This window comes from Juglans regia, chromosome 15 (genome assembly GCF_001411555.2).
Source record: "Juglans regia cultivar Chandler chromosome 15, Walnut 2.0, whole genome shotgun sequence".
Taxonomy (NCBI): Eukaryota; Viridiplantae; Streptophyta; class Magnoliopsida; order Fagales; family Juglandaceae; genus Juglans; species Juglans regia.
In genome coordinates, this window is record NC_049915.1 from 1,290,510 (window position 1) to 1,313,858 (window position 23,349).

At 32.9% G+C, this 23,349-nt stretch overlaps 1 protein-coding gene across 1 annotated transcript; it reads right to left on the bottom strand.

Moving 5' to 3' along the window:
• Positions 1 to 11,013: 11,013 nt before the first annotated feature.
• On the bottom strand, positions 11,014 to 19,483 carry LOC109019712 (PH, RCC1 and FYVE domains-containing protein 1-like). Its single transcript, XM_035685885.1, has 9 exons — positions 19,006 to 19,483; positions 17,482 to 17,568; positions 16,306 to 16,392; positions 16,077 to 16,163; positions 15,859 to 15,978; positions 13,379 to 15,472; positions 13,112 to 13,258; positions 12,093 to 12,640; positions 11,014 to 11,429 (listed from the first exon to the last, which is right to left on the bottom strand). Exons 1-9 carry the CDS (start codon positions 19,051 to 19,053, stop codon positions 11,270 to 11,272), a joined length of 3,378 nt encoding a protein of 1,125 aa, XP_035541778.1. The 5' UTR covers positions 19,054 to 19,483; the 3' UTR covers positions 11,014 to 11,269.
• Positions 19,484 to 23,349: the final 3,866 nt, after the last annotated feature.

A 23,349-nucleotide genomic window follows, 5' to 3' on the forward strand; every position in this document is an offset into this window, starting at 1 on the left:
ACGTATAAGGAATTTTTACCTAATTGTGTGTTTTTCATTAATGTTATAAATTGTTTTTTCTAAAAAATATTTACAGAATTTAAAAAAGGATAATGACATTCATATGGACATTTCTAACCGAAAAAATTGACTGGTAAAATGTAAATGTATTTTTTTTTATCTTGTTTTTATTTCAACTATTTTTTATATATTTTAAAATATTTTAAAAAAATAAAAATATATATAAATTTATTAATAATTATTTTCTTAACTATTAAGTTAAAAAAATAAAAAATCAAAATCAAAATTTTCAATCTAAATAGCATTTTCCTCTAAAAATATTGAAAAAATAATAAAGAGCAAACTGTATTATGAGTAGAAAGGCTCGGTAGCCTTTTTTGGCGGACATAGCAGCGTCTTTTGAAAAATGTTATTTATCTTTATTTTAAATTTTTATTAACTTTTGACATAGAATCAAATTATTAGTAAATAAAATAATAAATAAAAGTTCAATAGTTTGATATAAAATGGTGAATGGTGATACTTAAGATGATAAACGAATTGAGAAATCTTTATAGCTAGTCGGCTGGTTTTCAAACAAAAATAGTCTGCCACTTATAAACTTTGTCGTAAGTTTTCCATCGTATCTATTCTAAACCATCAAACATCAGAAAATCAATTTGTTTGCAAAAATCACTCGCACCCCCCTTAGAAGGAAATCCCTTGCACAGGCCTTCGTCCCTTGCACCCACACCCCCTTGGTCGAAGCTCAACCCGAAGTCAAAGCTCAACGCAAAGGAAATCCCCACGAATCGTCGTCAGTCGTCGTCCACACCTTCCAATGACTTCGACTATGATCGCCCCAGTATACCTCCTATGCCGAGCCCTTTGCCTGTCGAAGGATTTTGGTTTGATTGTGAATTTTAGTTTGATTGTAGGTTGATTTTAATTTGATTGTAGATTTTGGTTTGATTGGGTTTTGATGGAGAAGAGATGGAGATGATCGACAGAGATGGGGGAGATCGGCGATAGAGATGCGTTGGACTAAGATGGTCAAGTCAGCGTCGGCGTCGGCGTCAAATTGAGGGTAGAGAGGCCAGTAAGGAAGAGAAGGCAGATGACGGTGCTAAGAAAGAGAAGGCTAGCACGTATAAGGTGATTGTCTGTGGTGGGGTGTATTTCTCTTAGAGTGTTTTATCTTACATGGCTTGAGATGATTTGAGGGTTGTTTTTGTGAAAAAAACAGCCCGACCGATGTGAAGCAGTTCTCGAATGAATTAATGGTGCGCGGGGGCTCGCACACTAAAGAGATAGAGTAGAGTGAACCAGTTTTGGAATCGAAGTAAAGAAATTATGTGAAATTAAAAATATATATATATATATATATTTAAAGGAAACTTATTTTTTTGGTCTTCCTAATTTTGAAAAATTCTCTCTTCATGGTCTATATTTTTTTTGCACACACCCTCACGTACAAAATCCAATAGGCTACATTTTTACTATTGGCTTGATATGTTTATAATGAGAATTATGAGAGAGAATTATACAATTGCAATAAGAGAAAAAATATTTGCAACTATAAATTATGTAACCGTCGTGTAATCGTTTTGAAAAAAGTGATAAAAATATGAGACCACATGAAAAAATTAATTTTTTAATAAAAACTCTACTCTTTTTTAAAATAATTATGTAATATTTACGCAATTCATAATTATATGTAAAATTACTCTTGTAATAAAGGTATTGCATGCAAGTGACAATTGGTCTATTGGGCCAATATTGAGGTAATGGTTCAATTACGCTCCTCCCTTGGTTGGCTTGATAAACTTGGGCTGGACTTTAGGGCTATCTTGATTTCCCCTTTTCGGGCTCAATTACAATTAATTAAAAACAAAACCCTACAACATTCAAGCGGTATGAATCTCTCTTCTTAATAATATATGCTTCGTTTATTTTCATAATTTATCTTAACTCATTTCATCTCATCTGATCTAATTATTATAATTTTTTTTTTAAAATTTATACATAAAATAAAATAAACAATTCAAAATTTTCAAATCTCAAAATAAAAATAATATTAAAAAAAAATATTTTAAAAATATTTTATTATACTTTTAACTTTAATCGCAATTCACTTCATCTCATATGCAAAAACAAACGAGACCGAGTAATGGTATTATATATTTTAAATCTTGTTATTGTCAATCTGATGTAACACATGATTACAATGGTTTATTTTATCAATCACTTAAAATTATATTGACAGACACTAATTAATATGTCGTATTACTAACCATGAGTGAAATAATAAAATCTAAAATGAAGAATAACATTACTCAGAAGTAAAATAAATTAAGACATAAGAAAAAAAGAGTCGAGAGAAAGTATCTTCGAGAATTAAAAGGCCTCTAAATATTGGAGGTGGATTGATCGATGTCAAACGTAGAATTAAAGCAATTATTTATTTATTGTGTATCTCTTCCTTGAAGTTCATGCATGCCTGCATTATTGGGTACCTTCTAAACAACGTACAATCTAATGATCGGCCGCCACTCCATTCGGCCAACCATGATGGATCGATCAGTTTTAACATTTGCTGTAAAAAAGATAACCACATGATATTCATCAATATCCCTTTGAAAAAAAGAAACGCATGATCATTTTTGTAGTACTCACATGCAAATTAATTAAACTCATGTGATCTAACCTATATATAGTTAGCTAGCTAGGAAAGTTTGAAATATCAAATATATATGTAACAATTTTCGTATTTGTTAATTTGTCAAAAGATTTATTTGCAAATTTGTTTATTGATATATTATATATATACATCATGCTATCACAACAATTAGCAAGAAAAAATATTTGTGTTTTAATTTTTTTTTTTTTAATAATTGTTCTAAATCTCATAATATATAAGTGATATGTTTACACACCGACTTATAAGTAGCAAAATTTTGTTGATGTCTTTTCATCCTAAAGGAGACGACTGGTTGTCCGTATTGATATATATACATACAGTGCACATGCGCACGCACACACATATATAATATAAATTTTGTATGAATATAAAGACATAATAGAATGCTACATAAATTTAATAATTGTTTACCATCGTGAAAGAGTCAGGCTCGAAGATGCCGGTTAGAATCCGTGACTGATCAGAATGAGTAATTTTAAGTACATGTCTTAAATAGACAAATCTCATACAAATCATTTGTAAAAATGTGGATCCCACTTAAAAAGAATTTTTTTTTGACACTTTTTCATGTTGGATTCACCTCTTTACAAATAACCTATACAAATTAAACTTGTCTAACTTATACAAATCATTTCTCAATCAGAATTAGTTGGAATATGCACGTTGAGAGACCATTGTTGTTTCAACCAACAAGACACAGTTTTCAACTTTTTCTCTGGCCCATATATATCTCTTAAAATGGAAATTTGAGGACATGTTTGGATCTTTCTTGATGGCTGTAAAAGGACTTTAATTGATTTACTTTTGAACCCTATGATCATGATCAGGACATGCCTCATGATAATTTTAGCACAAATTCTCTTTTTAATAATAAAGAATATTATCTATCTAATTAATAAATTACTATTCCTTTGACAGTTTTTTAAGGCTAATTTATTCATGTATTTGTTTTTTTTTTCAAGAGAAGGCTTTCTTTAACGGCACTTCTAATCTGATGATGTGGTTTAAGAGTTGATTATAAGAGAAATGATAGTTGCAGTCATAAGTGTGCAAGCGCCGCCAATCACTTTGAAAAAAGTAAATATATAAGGGACCCACATGAAAAAAAGGGACTGCATTCTTTTTCAAAACAACTGTACAGCACTTGCACACTCCACGACTGCATGTAGCATTATTCTGATCATAAAAGCTAAAAAGGCTACACGTAATTACCAGATTTTAAAGGCTCAATTAGGTTAAGTCTTAAACTTAAAAACACTATAATATCCAATGTGTGTGTGTATATATATATATATATATATATCGGCATATTCATAATCCAAAATACAGCTTGTGAAATTAATACCTGTACTTGTCCCAAAAATTTAAGCCGAGGAAAAAATGTAAATTTAATAATTTATATATTAACTTAACACTCACTTTCACGTGTGGACCATACTCTCCATGATTAATAAGTGGTCTCAACATGTGAAATATTTAGTTAAATGAGATAAAATGTAGAATCAATATTCAAACTCAGGACTTTTACTAAGAATATGTAGATTCAATTATTTATATTTTATCTTAACACATCTTTTAATTATTAGAAGTAACAAACTTGATTTTAATTAGAAGTTGATTCCTTGCGTATGCATGGCAATATCACAACTCACTGCAATCGCACTTCTGCCAATAACTAGTTGGCAGGACATATTCTTCCTTCTCTTAATGATTAATTGAACTCATAAAGCAGCAGTGTGAAGAATAACTAGCACTTGTAAAAACCAACGGTTTGGAATAGATTATAATAAATATCATTAATAATACATATATAGGAAAAATTAATTAGATTTTCTCTCGAGCTATCACTCATGAATTTGCAATATATAAGCCCTCAAACTATCCCTAGTCTTTTTGCATTTTACTCGCTCTTCTAAGATCTAAATGTTGTCACCTTTTTTCATGCATATAATTAGGGGTCAAATAATGACAAAATGATAAATTGTATCAAATTGGAAGGATGGAGTACATAGTGTGAAAGAAGTGAGAGTTTGATCAGAGGGTAATTAGCCTCGTTTGTTTTTACAACCATCCTCATCTATCTAATCATTATAATTTTTTAAATTTTCATATAAAATAAAATAAATAATTCAACTTTTTCAAATCTCAAAAAATAAAAATAATATTAAAAAATATATTCTAACAATATTTTATTCAACTTTTAATTTGTATCTCAACTCATTTTATCTCATCTCATCTATGAAAATAAATGAGACTAAGATACATTAGAAATTGAGATGTTAAACTAACGTGAAATGTTACACCCATAAAGTAAATCAACAAATTGACATGATTATATATATGATGTGTTAAATCTATTCTATATTAATAAAAATAATTTTATAATCTAACGTACGTATCACATCATGTCACGTCAGTTTATGAATTTATTTTTATAGAATTTTTTCGCAACTAAAGCACATGCATTTCCAAATGAAATTGCCCATTCCTCAAAAAGTGCAAAGCTATATATGTTGCACCCTAAAAGTGGTTCGAAGGGGAATGATATGCGATATGCAGTAGATCAATTGAGTGAATAGATATTCGATATTCAGTAGAATTGAAATCTAAACCGCTAAGTACATATCAGTAAAGCGAGAGAGAGAGAAAGTGCAAGGAAAAGACATGATAAATTGAAGCCCATCTAGTCATCGATCTTTACAAGCTCAAAAGGTTGTCGTCCTTGAATATGCCCTACCACAGATGTTTGAGATATCTGAAATTGCGCCCTAGCTAACAATAGAAGTGGGCCAAATGAACTATATTTTTTAATGAAAAGTCAGAAGTTGATCAGATTGCAGCAATTAAAATCCATGTTTCCATCGATCAAAAGATGTCTCGTGTTTGTGCCAGCAATTTACACGGCATATGGGGCCCCTTTGTTTCACCCTTTTGAAGATTTGAGCACACCACATGAGCCCCCATTTGAATCTTTCCAACTCCAAAATGGTTTTGCCCAACGACATGTTTGTTCAATTGTTCCTCCCTACATTTATGAACCGATATATCTACTCTAGCTATCTAGCTATATGGACGAATATCTAGCCCAAGAATATTTATCAAAGTAGCCCCACTCCTCCACCATTCTTTCTGCATTTAATCAAAAGAGAACCAAAAGAATGGAGGAAGAGATATCCAAAGGGCCACAACTTGCATTTGTTCACTGTTTGTCATGGGGATTGAGTCTTTGAGAAGCAACCCTTTTTGTTGTTTGGTTTTTTATCTTGAGTACTGCTATAATCATAAAAAAATTATATAAAAATAAAGTTATATAATATTTATTTTATAACTAGAATATTTTCTTTTAAACGATCATGTGTTACCCATAATTTTAGGAATAGCATGGGGGTATGCTAGCTACAGTGACAGACACGTGACATCATGCAATCAAATGCCCTTATACAAATTCAGGCTTTCCAACTCCGCAGCAAATGGGGACAAGTTTACACGTTGTATAACATGTTGGACTTAACAGAACAACTTTAAAAACTCCAAAAGTCGGCCATTAATCTCTCCGGCCGTGGCCCTACGCACTCCACCTAACCACAAAACACGACAGTCTCAGTTCTTTTTCATTATCTTCTACTTTCTTCTATTTTTTTTAGCTTTTGTTTGCAAACCCTTTTGGCCTTTTGGTTTCATCACATCGTTGTGACTCGGAACACACATCCTAAAGACCCGTTCAAGGCCCCTCAAAAAGCTTTACCTAAGTCTTTAATTTAATGGAACTATTTACTTAGTGTCGTGTATTTAATTTTACTTCCAACAAAAATCATGCCCTAAGTAGTGCTCAATCTTAAAGCACATGACCCCGCCCCGCCGTGTTTACTTCCCCATGTTTCCACATCTCCTCATTGTTTGCTCTTACGATACTTCTTATGCTTCCTTTGCAAGCCACACCATCACAATCAGGCATTCAAACCTCCTTTTTTTTTAATCTATATATTTCTGTGTACAATCTTTTTCGTAGTCTGTACAAGCATTAAATCTCCTCCATGAACTAACCAGCTCAACAACCCCCGGCCCTGCCTCCCTCTCTCTCCCTTACCCTTTTTTCCTTCTTGTTTGCGTCTCTCTTTATTGCTCCATTTATATTATTTCAGTCTCAAAAGTTGGGTGAGATGGGAAAAGGAAACCAAGTTCTATTGTTATGTTTGCTCTTGATGCTCACAGTTGTGGTAAGCCAGACTCATGGCGCAAGGCACTCTCAAGTTTTCAAGGTGAAGCCCGGGCCTCAGAATTCAACGCATCATGATTTCTTAGGGTTCTTGCCAAAAGCATGGCCAATCCCACCTTCAGGTCCTTCAAAGAAACACAACAGCATCGGATTACAGAGCTCCCGGGGATCACCATGATCCCTGAGACAACTTTACCTGCAGACGATCGATAAAAGTGATCGATATACATATGATCTTCTTTCTCATGCCTTCCATTCATAAAGCAATCACAATTTGACAGGTAATGTACTTTTTGTCTTTTCTTTTTTGAGTGTTTTCATGATCCTTTTTGTTTGGCTTTCAAGGGGCCGGGATCGAAAACATGTTTTAGAATCTGTAATAGGCATACGTGTATGTGATCATGGTGATCTCCTCCTTGGCCTCAAGGAAAATAGTGTTGTTGGCTTTTGATAGCATATATAGGGTTCTTGAAGGTTGAAAGTACTCCTAGAGATAAAGAGAGATAGATGCGAAGGATCAAGCATATTGTTCAAACCCTTCAAATGTTCAGCTGTACAAATCCTAACTCCTTTTGGTTGAGTAAAAGACTGCATTTCTTTATTGTTTTTTGTTTCGATGAGCACTTGTTCGTGACAAAAACATTGATCACCATGGCAATATTACTGTGGGGATAAGCTTCAGTGCCACCTCTCACTCATCATGCCATGGTTACTGCTATGAAGTTTGAGTGCGTGCAACCCTGTAATTATAAACTGTTGATAAAAGTGACGAAACATCCCATAAATTCTGTAGAGGTAACGTGTGATCTCATTTTCTATCTTTGATTTGATTCGGCCATTAATACTTTTTTGTACAGCCTCTGTAGAGTTGGTACCCTAGCCTATATATAGAAGGCCGTACATATTTTAACCCTATTTTCAGAAATATTATTTGCAATGAAAGAGCAAGCGCTATTCAAATTTTTTGAAAAAAAAAAAAAAAAACGAGATTTACATTAAAAAAAAAAAATTATTTAATAATAAAATTTTCTCTTTTACAAAATAATTACACACTATTTACATAATATTGGATTACTTTTTTCCTATTACTAATTATCAATTCAATCCTTTGTAGAAAAATATTTTAAAACCATTAATAACTTAAAATTATATTTTAAAAAATAATTTTTTTCATCAATCATTATTTATTCTTTCATTTTATATTTTATAAAATAAAAATTATTTAAATAATGACGGATGCCTAACAAAATACCATTTCAAATCATGTGCTGAATTCTAGACCACCTTTGGAGCATGGGAGCCCTACAGGAAATGGTCATGTCATTCTCAAAGACAAACCTAAGATCAAAGGTTTTCTAGTAAATACTAATTGATTTTGCCGAAGGAAAGTTCAAGCTGGTTAAAATCAACAAAGATGGTCGTGAAAGTCTCTTCCAAAATTACAGCATTTACGTACGGCCTTTCCATGTTCTAATACTGGTTGGTTGTCGGCAGAGACAAAGAAACATGTCTAGATTTTAGAGAATTTTCTATCCCAATTATTAAATTTCAAGTTTCTTATATTGAAGTAAGATTAAATAATTTTAGATAAGTTGAATAAAATAATATTTTTTAATATTATTATTATTTTAATATTTAAAAAAATTAAATTATTTATTATATTTTATATAAAAATTTAAAAAATTTATAATTATAAGATAAAAAAAGATGAGATAAGATGAAATCATTTCTTACTTTGACAATAAGGGATACAAGCTAAAATATATATATATATATATATTATATTTTGATGGTAATTTCTTAATCATTGAGCTTAAAACGATTAGTCAAAATATTGAATCATACAAGCATTCAAATTTCAAAGGATGGCAAAAGATTTTCGTACTGCGTGCTATGACTTTTGAAGGATAATTAGCGGACGTTGGGGCTCGTTTGATGGTGATAAGTTGATTTTACACGAGAATAAAATATTGTTAAATTTTTTTTAATATTATTATTATTTTAAGATTTAAAAAAATTAAATTATTTATTATATTTTATATAAAAATTTTAAAAAATTATAATAATGAGATGAAATAAGATAAAATTATCTCTACATTTAAAGAGGATCTAAGATAAGCAATCATTTGAAAGTCTTGAATATATAAAATAGTGAAAAAAGATTTTCTCCCAATTAAATTATAATAAATTTTATCGAATCAAACTACTAAGAGTAATGATGCGTATAATTTTAAAACGTGTAAATTTCACATATTTTATTTAAAAAAAGTGTATAGATCGACTATTGTAAAAAGGTGAATTTCTTTATGTGGGTTCTAGACTTCTACTATTTTTTTCAATAGCAGACGTGATATTTAGACATTCTAAAACTGTATATATCATTACTTATTTATTAAATTATCGTGCATGTTTAATGATATTGGATTAAAAAAGAACATGGTATTTACTATTTAGATAATAAAAGAAAAATAGTTAACAGCATATTAATATGAATAATTCAATTTAAAAAATGTCTCTATTACCTTTTTAAAAAGGTACTTCATGATTTCTCTTTCCATTATAAGCTATAGCACCCATTTAAAGAAATTTCTCGCCGGATTTTGTTGACTAAGAAGGTTTTCTATGGGTACAAGGAACCTTTCCTAATGCCCTTCATGCTACTTATTTATTTTTGTCTCTTTTTATTTGATCTTACGTTTATTTTTTTAATTTTTTTTATTACAAGTATAAGTAGATATTTATACTCCTTTTTCTTTGGCCGTCACCATATTATGAATGAGAAAAAGCGTTCTACCAAGGTTGCTCCAACTACAAGTCGGATAAAAAATTATTGTGTTTTTCTTACTAAAATAAGACTAACAAGGACAGATTAAGGTTTAATGCTCTCTTTTTAACGTGGGGGACCATAATAAGACACTTAATATTTTAGATGAGATGAAATATTAAGTGTTTTATTATGATTTTAAAGTTACGATGAGATGAGATTAGATGTTTTATTGAAAGTTGAATAAAATATTATTATAATATTATTTTTGTTTTAAAATTTTAAAAAAATTAACTGTTTATTATATATTGTATAAGAGTTTGAGAAAGTTATAATGATTATATAAGATGAAATGAGATAATTTAATTTTGTATAACCAAACCAGCAGACACCTCGAGATGAGTTGAACAATAGCTCGATCCAATCTCAATAAGATGATGATATAGGAAATATAAAAATTTATTTGCAAGTTTAACTTATTGATACGCCAGACATATCGGTATTTTATATTTATCAATTTTTTTCAAAAGGAGTACAACTTACACACACTAGAACTGCAAATATCATTTATCATATTAGTTAGAATAAAAAACTATATCTATTTCAATATTTTTTAATATCTATAACAGTTCCCACAAGTGGTAAGATTACCCATCTATTTGTTAATAGTATAAATCAATAGGAAATTGATTGATGTAAGGGGGCATGATTATTTCTTTTTGAGAAAATTGCTTGAATTTTATCTTCATCTTATTTGTGGAAAACTCAACTTAAATAACTACTTAGCCACCAAACCTCAAGTAAACTTTTCAGCTACAGCAACGGTAGAATTGAAAGCTATTAGCATCAAAAGAAAAAGAAGAAAGATTATACCCAAAAAGGCAGAAAACGCCCAACGACCAATACAACCTGACTCACCGTAAAATTTTGTCAAAGCCGCCGCAGAGCCAAGTCAATGAAAAGGCAACTTCAACCATGCATCTGACTGACTCAACACCATTTTTAACGGTACATCTTTCCGAGTACTTACAAGAAAAGACTGTCATTTCTCCCTCTACAGAGACAAATAAATACTACCTACTTGAAATTAGTCGAAGAATTTCCTTGAGTGTTATCCATTTATAACACATTCTGTAGGAAATGATTTCTTTTCTGATAATAAGCAAGTGTTGTTTTTGACAGCCATCAAGATAACAGAAGCTAAAAGCAATTGAAATGAAGGCAAGGGGTTTCTGAAAAAGATGTTTTGCCAGTAAGTATACAATATGATAGCAGCCTATGCGAAGTATGGAAATGAAAAGGGCTGAAAATAGAAGCCTACAAATATAACCACCAAAATAGAACAGCTGAGCAAATCAGAGAACAAAAACTTCCTTTTGCCGAGATCAACTCGGAATTGATGATTCTATATACACTACATTACAACATATATGTGAATGTAATGGACAAAACAAAATAATTCTAAAAAGGAAAAAAAAAAGGAAGGGGGAGAAGAATGGAAAATAAAATACAAAAGGAAAAAAAAAAGGAGAGAAAAAAGGTTTTTTTGCTTCAAAATCACCATAATTACCGATGTAAAATGAGTTGGTGTTTCGCTCCTCCCTTTTTGCTAAGGTTGGGAAGCTGGTGAGACAGCTCCCTCTGATCTGCGTGCAGCCAGGCCAGAAACTGACGACTTGTCCGACCCACGAACATTGTACCTCTCATACACCTTTTCACGATTCTCCGACCACCAAGTCTCAGCTTGGTGCTCACCAAATTTTCTTCGGCTGCAGATGCATTTACCATATCAGATTGCAACGATACACTTGCTGCATTGAAAGTTTTGAACTATAGATTTATTTTATAAATAATCAAGAAGCTTATTCATGATTTAAACTATCGATTTTCCTTTGATAGGTAATCAAGAAGTTATATTCATGTTTTAAACTATAGATATGAACATATATAGGTAAGGTACAGCGTGTGGGAAATAAATGGCTGCAGGACCAGATCCAAACTACCAGGTCCGACCATTATACCCACCATCTTTAGGAGGTCTAACAGCAACAAATTTATCATGAAAAACCATTCTCAACCACCTGAGTGAATAACATTTTTTTTTTTTTTTTATGTCGGGAACCTCTCCAAGGAAGGGCCCTTCGGACCCATCCTTGCAGAATAAACTCTGGTCTCGTGCACTGCACCCTCGAAAGTTTCCCTACACCGAACTAGTTAAATTGCTGGCTTTTCACTAGGGGATGTGGCCCAAAAGGATTGTTTGCACCCATGAGGTGTTGAACCTTGGACCTTGGACCTGGAGTGATACCCCAAGACCAAGACATGAGTGAATAACATCTACATGACTTGTTGCTAATGACACCAAGTCTGTTGGGAGTCATGTAATTTTTGAACATCTTACCACACTGATCCATATAATTTAGCTCAAGTACCTGAAACGAACACGCTTGAGATCTCTACTGCCGTCTCGCAGGGCCACAAGAGTTATATATACACCAGGCTCATACTGTTCTATCCATTCTGCTTCAACTTGATTGCCGCTACCAGCCATCATAGAACTTCTAGATCTCGCACCATTTTCACCTTCTTGGAAAGCTCTGGATTCCTTGTCATTAACTGACTCTGATGCACTTGCGCTACTTTTCTGAAACCCTCCACCGCCATTTGGCAGCCTCGTATTTGGATTTTCACTGGTTCCATTGGAGGTCACAAGCTCTTGATTTTCTTGGTATGCGCTAATTTCATTGTTTCCAGCCAGATCCCTAGGTGAAGGAGTTGGGCTCTGAGTTCCATTTATTAAAATAGAATCGATTCCTGGGGTAGAAGCCAAATAAGAGCTGCTGCTTGAATCAGATCTTGAATGACGCACTACATGTGTGTCTGGATAGCGAATGCCATTTGACTCTAGACCATTCGATAGGTAAGGCGGCCTCATTTCATCATAAACCCCAGGTGGCAGCCTCTCAGCCATACTTTTAAGCTGGAACACAGTGAAAGGCTGGTTATCAGAAAATAACTACAAGTAGCAGTTGCATTTAATAATTAAAAAAAACACGGTAAGAAGAGTTGGCATGGAGAAGAAAAGGACAGCTAATCAGCAGCGTAAACTATGCAATATAATTTAGGTTTGAGCAGAAACCTCATAACATATCTCAAATCTCACAGTTTCAAACAAAGTGCTGCTCGAAACTTTGCTCAAAGCAAGGCTAGCACAAAAACATTTCCTACTATTACATCCAGATGCAGTTTCAATGTCATGTAGAGTAGATATGTTCATCAAGTACTCTGTTTTCTCTCAAGGAAATTCAGTTTGTCATACATCATGATATTACAGGAAGACATCCCTAATGCACATAATGTTCCGCCAAAAAGAAAGCGTTAACTGAGGATAAGAAAAGGATTTCCAAGGAATTAAGTTCCAAAATAACAAGTATAGAAACCAGAAAATAACCTGAGCTGTAAGAGACTTTATAACTTCTTTTGCAGCTTGAGATTTAGCAGATTCCTCTGCAGCAAGTGCCATAGCCTCTTGAGTCCTTTTCACTGATTTCTGAAGCTCTAATTCTTGAAGGTCACATTTCTGCCTCAGGCTCCCCACCTAGCCAGATTCATGATCATCAATATACGCAATTCAAAATTAAATACATTCAACCACAAGCCCTCTCTCAAGCGTTAACAAAATTATGAATAGAAACATGTAAAACTTGAAACTATCTACCTGTGTGCGTAACTTGACCAATTCTTGATTCAATAACTCATTTGTTTTCTTCAAACCATCAGTTACACTTTTGGAGAAGGAAAGTCCTGATGTTGTAGGAACAGGTGTGGCAGAACGTGGGGGGCTGGGTCTCCTCGAGAAAGGAGACACAGACCTAGAACTCACTCCAGAATGTGTGAGAACTGGCTTTGGAGCAGTTCGTCGCAGATCAACAGCACTAGCCAAAACAACATCCCTCAACTGCAGCAAAGAAGGTGCTTGAGAAGAGCAAACCAGGGAGAATGCATCGGCCTTCTTTCCTTGCTTGGCTGCTTTGCTATCTAATTGCTTTATCAAATCCATGTTAGAAGGCACGGACTTGGACAATCTTGTATCAGCTTTGTCTAACCTATCCTTGCTGTCACCTGACAAGCGAGGTAAAGCATTCTTCTGATTATTACCACTAACTTCTGACACTTTGTTCAGTTTCGCATAACAAGAATCACAAACACGATATGGCTTGCCAGGATTAGGAGCCATTGCTGCTCTTAATGCTTTTCTAGAACTACATGAATGGCAGTGCACAAGTCCACAATTATAGCAGTTGTGCCTCCTTCTGGTAAATCCAAAAGCCTGTCTACAAGCAGAGCACTGTGACTGCTCCGCACCAGAAACCCATTTATGAAGACAAATAGCAGCTGTGTAATTTGAACCACAAGCAATATATTTTACATGTCTGTCCTTCAAAGCTTCAACCAGAGTTGGCGTTTTCCGATCTTCCACATCTCCATGACCCAACCTCCCATTAGCACCCTTTCCCCATGTATAAACTTCATTCCTGGAAGTCAATACTGACACGTGATATGCACCACAGGCGATATCATCAACATATTCACCAAGAAGCTTGCCCTCAACCAAGCAAGGTAGCTTACCATCAGCATCGGGATTCCCAAGTTGACCATAAACAGTACTCCCCATAGTAAAAACATTTCCTGCTGTGGTCAGTCCAATGGTTAAACTGTGCCCACAAGCAATTTTGAGGAAATTATAATCAATAAGTGCTGGCACACACGTAGGTTTAAGCTGAGCTTCCTTGTCTCCATGACCAAGTCGATTTTTATCTCCATCACCCCAAGTAAACAATTTACCAGATGACACACTTGCACTAGACTGTGTCACGATAACTTCCACCACCGCAGCTGTATGCCACACCCCACATGCAACACCAATTGTCCTCAAACCAGAAAGAGATTCTACTTCTCTTGGGTAAGAAACACTTTCTCTATCTCCATGGCCCAAGACACCAAATGTTCCATCACCGAATGTAAAGAGCTGCCCTGTTGATGTTACCAAGGCAGTATGCCATGGACCACAAGTAACTGAAGCAACTTGAAGTCCCTCAAGTGGACCAGAGATTCTCTTGGGTATCCAATGACTGGTCTCCGTGCCATGTCCAAGAAGCCCAGCATTATGTGTACCATCTCCCCATGTATAGACTTCCCCAGCCATTGTAACAGCACAAGTATGGAACTCCCCACAGGCCACAAAATCAATACTACTAGCAGCCAAAGATTCAACCAGACAAGGTTGACTAACATCCTTTCCAACACCATGGCCAAGCCGTCCTCCAGACTCCTCTCCCCATGTAAAGACCTCACCTTGCCTTGTGACAAGGGCGGCATGCTTGACTCCACAGGCTATATAGCGTACATCCAATACTACATTGGATTCTAATGGCCTAGGAAGAAGCACATCTGCTTTTGGGGTCAAATAATTAGCATTTCTGTCAGACCCAACCTTCTCATTATCACAAATAACCTCACCCCATATATATACATCACCTAACGCATCACAATCATCCGGTGCAGAGCCATGACTGGAAGTGCTGGGTGCACTGGAAACACTAACACGAAAAGCATCTGAACCAGATCCTTTTACTTGCATATTTGTCTCGTCTGATGCATATGACCTTTCAGAACGTACAGAATTGTCAGGCCGAAAGCTCTTTGGGGAGTTATTTGAGTTCAAGGAGACAGAAATCTCAGATGAGGTAATATCTCGAGGAGCACTAAGTGGACTGTCACTTGCACTATTTGATGTCAAGTCTCCACTGTCCTGAAAGCAATTCAGCACCAGACATGATATGCAGTTCACTAAGAACATGTATATAATTCACAACACATTTTGCTTCAGTTTATTGTATAACAAAACACATTATAGGAACCACATGCAAGTCAATTACAATATATATGTAGTAAAACGAACTGGAGTTTGAATAACATTCCAAAATATATAGAAAATTTCAACATCATGATCCTTAAGAGACTCTAAACAACTAACAATGGAAAGAACAGCATTCTCACTTAGCGACAGATTATTTTTCTTCATTAACATTTCCCCAATGCAATGGCATATTTATGTTTATGACATCATACTGCAAAAGAAAGAACAGAACAAATAATGAACTTGAAAACAAGGAGCTTTTAAGAAGGAATATTTACATCAAGGTAAAGGCCTCTATCAACCCGCCCATCAATTTTAGAGCGCCCACCTTGACCAGAGGATATTACTACTTTGAGGCCTGTAATCCAAGCCTCTGCCTCAACTTTGTCCTTGCAAATCTGAAAAAGCAACAACATATTACAATGCTTATTTAAGAAAAGAGAATGATTTTGCATTTTAAAACATAATTATAGAGACTTGAAATTTCATCACCAACCAGATCAAGGGACCGCTTTCCGTTGTTATATATAAGAGAAAAAGATAAATAATCCTTTTCAGGACGCAGATACCGTTGAAAAACAGCCTGGAAGTGAATTAAATCAAATGAATTAGATGGGGTTTATTTGGGAGATATTAAGAACTAAAAACTTTTAACTAATTGTGTAAGAGATGTTAAATGTCAAAACTAATCATTAGAGTGGTGACAATAGAATGAGTAGTCTCACTGTTCTTTGTCCAGGAATAATTCTTGAGACAGAAGTTAGCTTCAAACTTCTTTCTTTACTAGAAATCCAAATTAAAGATGATTCATCCTGCCATTTATAATTACAATAGTCAGTACAAAATAAAGAAACCCAACCAAGCACCAATAAGATCACAGACCAGAATATCAGAAAAGCTAACAAAGAAGCAATTTGTTAAAATTCATACAGTAGATACCATTGTGTGGAAACAAAGTAACATATATTTCCAATTTTCCAGCGACTGAACCACAAATACTAGCATATTAATTGTCGCTTAGACATGGGGCATGACTAATATCATCCAACCCACTTGTAAACTTAAAGGTGAATTCACATATAGATCCAAGAGTTCTACCACTTTCCATAATTTGCAATTGAGAGCATTGTCAACAAATTTCTAATAGTATGGTCTAGCCATTATCTTCAAAACAGAGTTAGAAACCATAATTCACCACTACCCTAATGAACCAAGATCTGGGTCACTTGATCCGAAATGGCATATACTTATAATCAAATAGTTTATTTCCAGAGATCCAAAAGTTCTTTTTATTCCATTATTTAGCCCTTTCAAAGGCAATATAGATAGTAAAATAAAACATTAAAAATATTTTAAGCTAAGACTACTTTAGTGCTTACTATTTTAGCCCTTACTATTGAAGCACTCAACATAAGTAGGAGAAAACTTTTTTTTTTTTTTTATCGATATATACGTGGGAGAAAACTATGATGAGATCCTATAAACCGTCTCTAATTTTTCTTTCAATTACGAACATGAAAACTGATGCGCAGTCCACACTGTTTCATAGACAATAGTACAAAGATTTTAGAGTAAAAAATTTACAGAAATGTCCATGAAGATTACAGCACACATGCTGGTCAAAATTGTACTACCTCTGTTATTGACTGAATTTTAGTGGCATAGTGCCATAGCATGTGCATACATTATTTTATTTCCTTAGGATTATCCACTTGAGTTTTTTTGGATGACTAATTATGTCAACTTACTTGATGTTACGACATCATTGTACTTTTTAAAGAAAATGAAGAAAACGAAGAGCAAATTTGTTAGTTTTTATACCAACATCGAAGCACTTTCAAATTTGAAACAAATTTCTAACCACCATAATCTTCGAGAGAAGGCAAGAGAAATAAACTTACATTTGACAATCTAAACGGACAAAACTTAGGCTTTCCCTTACGACCATATTTAAGCAGTTGAGCACCCTTCTTCAATGCAATTAATGTCTGCATGAGTAAAACAACAAAAAAGAAATTATTGGCACACAAGCTTTGTAAACCAAGAAGGTAGGACCTGGAGATATCTAGATACAGCATCATTTGATTAATATTATTAACCACAAATTCTATAGAGTTCCTTAGAAAAAAATATATCAAAATTTATAAACTTTCCTGTTTTTTGGATAAGTGAAAATTTATGAACTTTCTTAAGAAAGCATATATGGGTATTCCAAAATCAGTAACTGGGAGTTTCAGAAGCATTCAAATTTTTTTTTTCCTTCTATTATGGATTAAGGGATCCCCTATATTTATTTTGGATTGACAAGTGGATAATTGCTTCTTGTTTGCATCAAGAGGAAGAGTAAGAGCATCTAAACATCTTGATTAATCATACAAGATAGACAAAAACACAACTTTAATCCTCCCAAAGTGTGGTGCAACTTAACAATGCAACCTTGCTGTCTCTGTTACGGCAACAGTATTTGGAATGAAGGGGTTGCTAGACCTATTGATATGAAGGTTCTTGAGAGACAACAATTGTAAAGACAGGCCATGATAGAAAAGGGTAATGCTTGAACAGAACTACAACCGTATGTTCCATATTTCCCCGTAACGGGAAGAAATGCTAAAATGATGTTTGGCTCAGTCTTCAGTAATTTTACTTTCCAAAACGTTTCACTAACAGCCAGTAAACTCCGCTCGAATGGCACTTCTTCCCCCATAAAGTAGGTAATGAAGGGCGAGATCTTGGGTTCAGAACCAACCGGATGCATGTAACTTCTTAGGTACAATTTCTCTAGTTTCTGCCTTTCCTTTATGAAGCCACCGTAGGAGAATTGCTCTCGATGTCCACGTTCCACTTATGTGAAAAACCTTCATAAGCTATCTAAAAGTACAAATCGTGCCATTAAATTAAATGATTCAAGCTCCAAACTCATCCAAAGAACCAATTGGTCTGTAGTTACATGCAACAACATTTAACACCCGGACACCATATACTTATAAAAAAAAAAAACATCCGGACACCATATGATCAGATTATAATATCATAAGTGCACATCCCCTTAAACCGAAGTTCATCTTCAATGATAATTAGCGGGAACTGTTTCAGAGAAGCTTTTCAGCATTGAGCACACAAATGTCCCTTCTTTCCCATTGTAAGACCAAATTTTCACTTACTACGTCTTAATTCCTTTGAAATTTTCATTACTGGGATCCAGTAGAACATCCAACCTCCCCTAAACTCCATCTGATGAGGTATTCGTTCTCTCTGCACCCAGCCCTCCCAAATAAGAAAAATTGAAGCAAAGCAATGAAATTTCAAGAAAAAAGACCAAGTCTTCCAAAAAAAAAAGAATCATTTCAAGCTTCGCAATAAGAGAGAGAGAGAGAGAGAGAGAGAGAGAGAGAGAGAGAGAGCCAGAGAGAGAGAGGGAGAGAGACCTTCTCGATGTCACGGTCTGCATTCCCGTAGCTAACAAGATCGGCCATTCCATGTGCGAGATTTACCAAAATGCCACCACCCTGTCAGATCGCTAGCCGGAGCTCCGGTCATCATAGACTACACCTGCCTCGTCCGCACAGTACCATCCACTCCCGCTGCTCAAATTAGCCTCACCGCAGATCCGAGACTCTCCTCAGGAACGAAAGCCCTATAGGGCCGCCTTCATCGACATTTCCAAGTCAAGCAAGCGCTGATTCCACCTCGTGGACTCCCTTGGACTGGCGAAAGCCAACCGGTTCAGAGCTAGAAATAAGCGGTTTCCCAGCGACTATAAGTTGTTCCGAAGGCTATAAGCGGGCCTCAGAATTCCGGCGGGAAACGAATGATGCGGCGTAGGAGAACCGGACGGAGGAGACAGGGGAGCGAGAAATATCGGAGAGAGAGAGAATCGGAGTATGTAAAAGTTCAAAACTTCAAAAAGTCAAAGATAGAGAAAAAAAAAAAAAACAAGAGGAGAAGAAAAAAAAATGAAAAAGCGTGAGAAGTGATTGAAAAGAAATGAATTAGCCCTACAAAATCCAAAAAATAAAAAATAAGAAACTAATATAATATTAAGAACAGGTTTGATTGTACAATATTAAATTATTTTATTTTATATAATTATTATAAATTTTTTAAAATTTTTACATGAAATATAATAAATAATTTAATTTTTTAAAATTATAAAATAAAAATTATATTATAAAAATATTTTATTTAGATTTCATCTAAATTACCTAACGAAATGAGTCCTTAAAACTAAAAAGCATAATAAAATAGAACGAAAATTCTAAAAATCCGAGGCATTTACGAAATCTTGGAGAAAACCTTTTTTTTTAGAAGGATGGGAGAAAACTTTTAAAACTAGAATTCTATAATTAATAATACCTACAAAATCCTTATTTATTGATGCATATGTATTGCTATAAAAATATATACAATGATATATAATTCGAATTCCCATCAATATATTACTTGGCATTAAGAAAATTTATATTCAAAACTTGATGCGCAAGTCACACATTTCATAATTGTATAATTTGTTTTTTAAGAAAAATTTATAAATTTAGATCTTACAAATTAGATTGTGTCACATCAATAATATGAATGATGCATTTTCACTACGATGATTTTGTATGTGTGTATATATATATATATATATTATATAACAAGTTCATTCATAAAATTTACCTAATTGAATTAAGGAGAGATTGGCATTTATATATATTTGTATTTATTTATATATTTTAAGTTCATATGAACTAAGTTGATATAAGATTCACAAATAATATACTTAAAATGTACACACTTTTCCAAATTAAAGTATTTTTTTAGAGCAAGTCATGAGCGATTTGTAACCCATCTTCGATGCAAGATGACATGTAATATGGATTTTTCCGATTATTGTTAATCACTAACTTTACTGAATTTAATTGTTGTTTGGCAATTGGGATAGAAAAACAAGCCAAAGTTGGTAACCATTGGAGTAGCTGGTTTTTTTTTTTAATTTAAAATTTGTTTTTTGTGTGTGTTTTTGAAAAATAAAAAAGTAAAATCAAGAGAATCTATAACCAAAACAGAGTAAGGAGAAAAGGTACAAAATCATATAATCATTGGAAGTCTTTTTGGTTTCTTTTGTTTTGTCACATCAAATTTGGAAGTCATGGTCATATGATGAATGAAAAAAAAAAAAAAAAAATCCATCAAATTTTTTAGATGCAACGCATCAGCAAATCCATCTAACAAGTAAATCGGTAGGATAACTTTTAAAGCAAGAAATGCAAAATGAAATGAAGTTAAAAGTTCATTAAGATCCACATAATGCGAAAGACCCAAAGTAATAATTGTTTGAATTAATATCTTATACTAATAAGCTTACATAGTTTTTTTTAATGAAATGGGTCCTATAAATAGAATAATTTTAAATAAGATTAAGGCTTCGTTTGGTTACTAAATCCATCTCAACTCATTATTACAATTTTTTTAAATTTTAATATAAAATATAATAAACAAGTCAACTTTTTTAAATATCAAAATAATAATAATATTAAAAAATAATATTCTAACAATATTTTATTATCTCAACTTAACTCAGTTCAATATCTAAATGCAACCGCTCCGTTTGAATAGTGAGATGAGAATGCTTTAGATGAAAGTTGAATAAAATATTATTTTTTAATATTATTATTATTTTGATATTTGAAAAAATTGACTTGTTTATTATATTTTATATAAAAATTTGAAAAAAATTATAAAACAGGAACTAAGTCTCTTTGAAATTGAATTCCTTAAATACATGAACCGTGTCATATTGTATTTATTGAATATTAAATATTGAATATCTTATACATTTATCTCTCTCACTTTAACACTCGAACTCAAATAAAATTTCAGAGGGATTTTTTCTATCACAAGAAACTCACACCCATTTTAAAATATTTATTATTACTTTTTTTTTTTGGTTACAAGAAAAATAATTGAAAAAAATAGATTAAAGAAAAAAAATGATATTACTTTACCAAATGGAAATGTAATCAAGGAAAGAAAAATCAAACATGGATAGACAAGGGAACACAAAGGGATTGACAAAACAAAACAAAAGGGACAAAACTCGTGGATACATGATTTTGAAATGGGGTCGTTTCATGCCCTTTTTTCAGAAATTGAGGCAAAGGAAAGTGACGTTTTAATTTTTTAAAGACGATTTATATCTAATTGATTAATAATCAAGATTAATTAAAGTAGGTGATTATTACTCTGATCTTTCTTTGCTTTCGTGAAGTCACCTTTAAATGACCAAATTACCCCCCTAAAATCTTCTTCAAATCTTCTGGGTAAACTCATTGAAGTACGAAATAAATATATTATATTCTTTCTAATTTTATAGGTGAACCACCATGTTTTTAGACTTTAGTTGCTGATATCTCTGATACGACGACGTAGGACCCATCCTTTCTTATCCCAGTTTCATTGGAATAGAATTCTCTAGTTGCCTCGTAATTAATAGTATCTAATTCAATTAAAATAAGTTTAGGATAATTATTAGATCTACGTTCGTGCACAATCCTACGTGTTGAATGAATGGATAAGCAAGCTTATAAATAAATTTTCTTTTAAAAAATATTATGTATTATGGTTGTTATGTTTTTAAGAATTGTTAATCATTTCATTTGTATAGTGCCGTTAAATCACTTGTTATTGATGATTATTGTTAAACTTTTTTATTAAAAAAAATTATATTTACAAGTCGACGTGGAGAATATATTCCTAATCAGGTTTATTATTCATCATCTCAAACACAATACATGACACTTATTTTTATTTTTTTATTTTTTTTAAATTATTTTATTCTTTCTAAACTGATTAAGTACGTTCTTCTACTCAATATCTATATATCACATATTTAGTAAGAGAAAAATAAATAAAAATTGTATATATAATGTGTGGTGTGAAGATGATGAATAGAATTTTTCTATAAATAAAATAAATCTTTCCTTTTGAATTAAACTCTTGATAAAATGCAAAAAATAAGTAATCAGAAATATCATGTTGACTATGTCACCAACTAATATAATATAGACTTTAATTTTACCTTTCCATCGTTTTGAATTGGACCGCCGTATAATGTCTTTGATTGTTCTAGACGAGAAAATTCAAGCAAATGATCTCTACAAGTTGGTCAATTATATTGGCGTTGGAAAAAAAAAAAAAAAGAAAGGCTTGACCTTTCAAATATTATAATACAAAAGTATGAAATGGAGATGTGAACTCTCACTTATTTCAATTACCCAACAAAAAGAGTACGTAAGCATAAAATGTGTAAGCAAATTATATATATATATATATATAATACTGCAAGCAAAATGTTTATTTTGGACTATATTTTTTGTCGCAAAAAAATTATTTTTATCGTAAATATATTGGTTAAGATAAACATATTTATTTTGTAATCTACCAAGCATGTTTATAAGCATGTAGGAGCTTATTCACCATCCCAGCTAATTAAACGTGCACAGCTCAATATATTATTTTTTATTGAATTGGTGTGTACATTAATGCTACTTTCAGTATCGTAGTAATTAAGAAAATATTTTTTAATAATGTTGTAAATATTTTTTAAATATTTAAAAAAAAAAAAACTTGTTTACCTCGCTGGATATAGCAATGCTCAAAAAACTTTGTAGCCCAGTTGAATTAAGTATTGCAAGCAATTTGTTTATGTTTTTTCCCATTCATTCACAATCCCATGCACGTTGCAATGTTCAACAATGCCTGCATGCATACATGAACACTCACCCTCAAAA

Excerpts from the sequence above, each read along its gene's own strand:
- LOC109019712 (XM_035685885.1), bottom strand. The coding sequence starts at position 19,053 with ATGGCCGATCTTGTTAGCTACGGGAATGCAGACCGTGACATCGAGAAG. Across the intron at positions 16,393-17,481 it reads GTCCGTTTAGATTGTCAAAT|GATGAATCATCTTTAATTTG; the intron begins GTAAGTTTATTT and ends TATAAATGGCAG. Across the intron at positions 13,259-13,378 it reads TGGTCAAGTTACGCACACAG|GTGGGGAGCCTGAGGCAGAA; the intron begins GTAGATAGTTTC and ends GAATCTGGCTAG.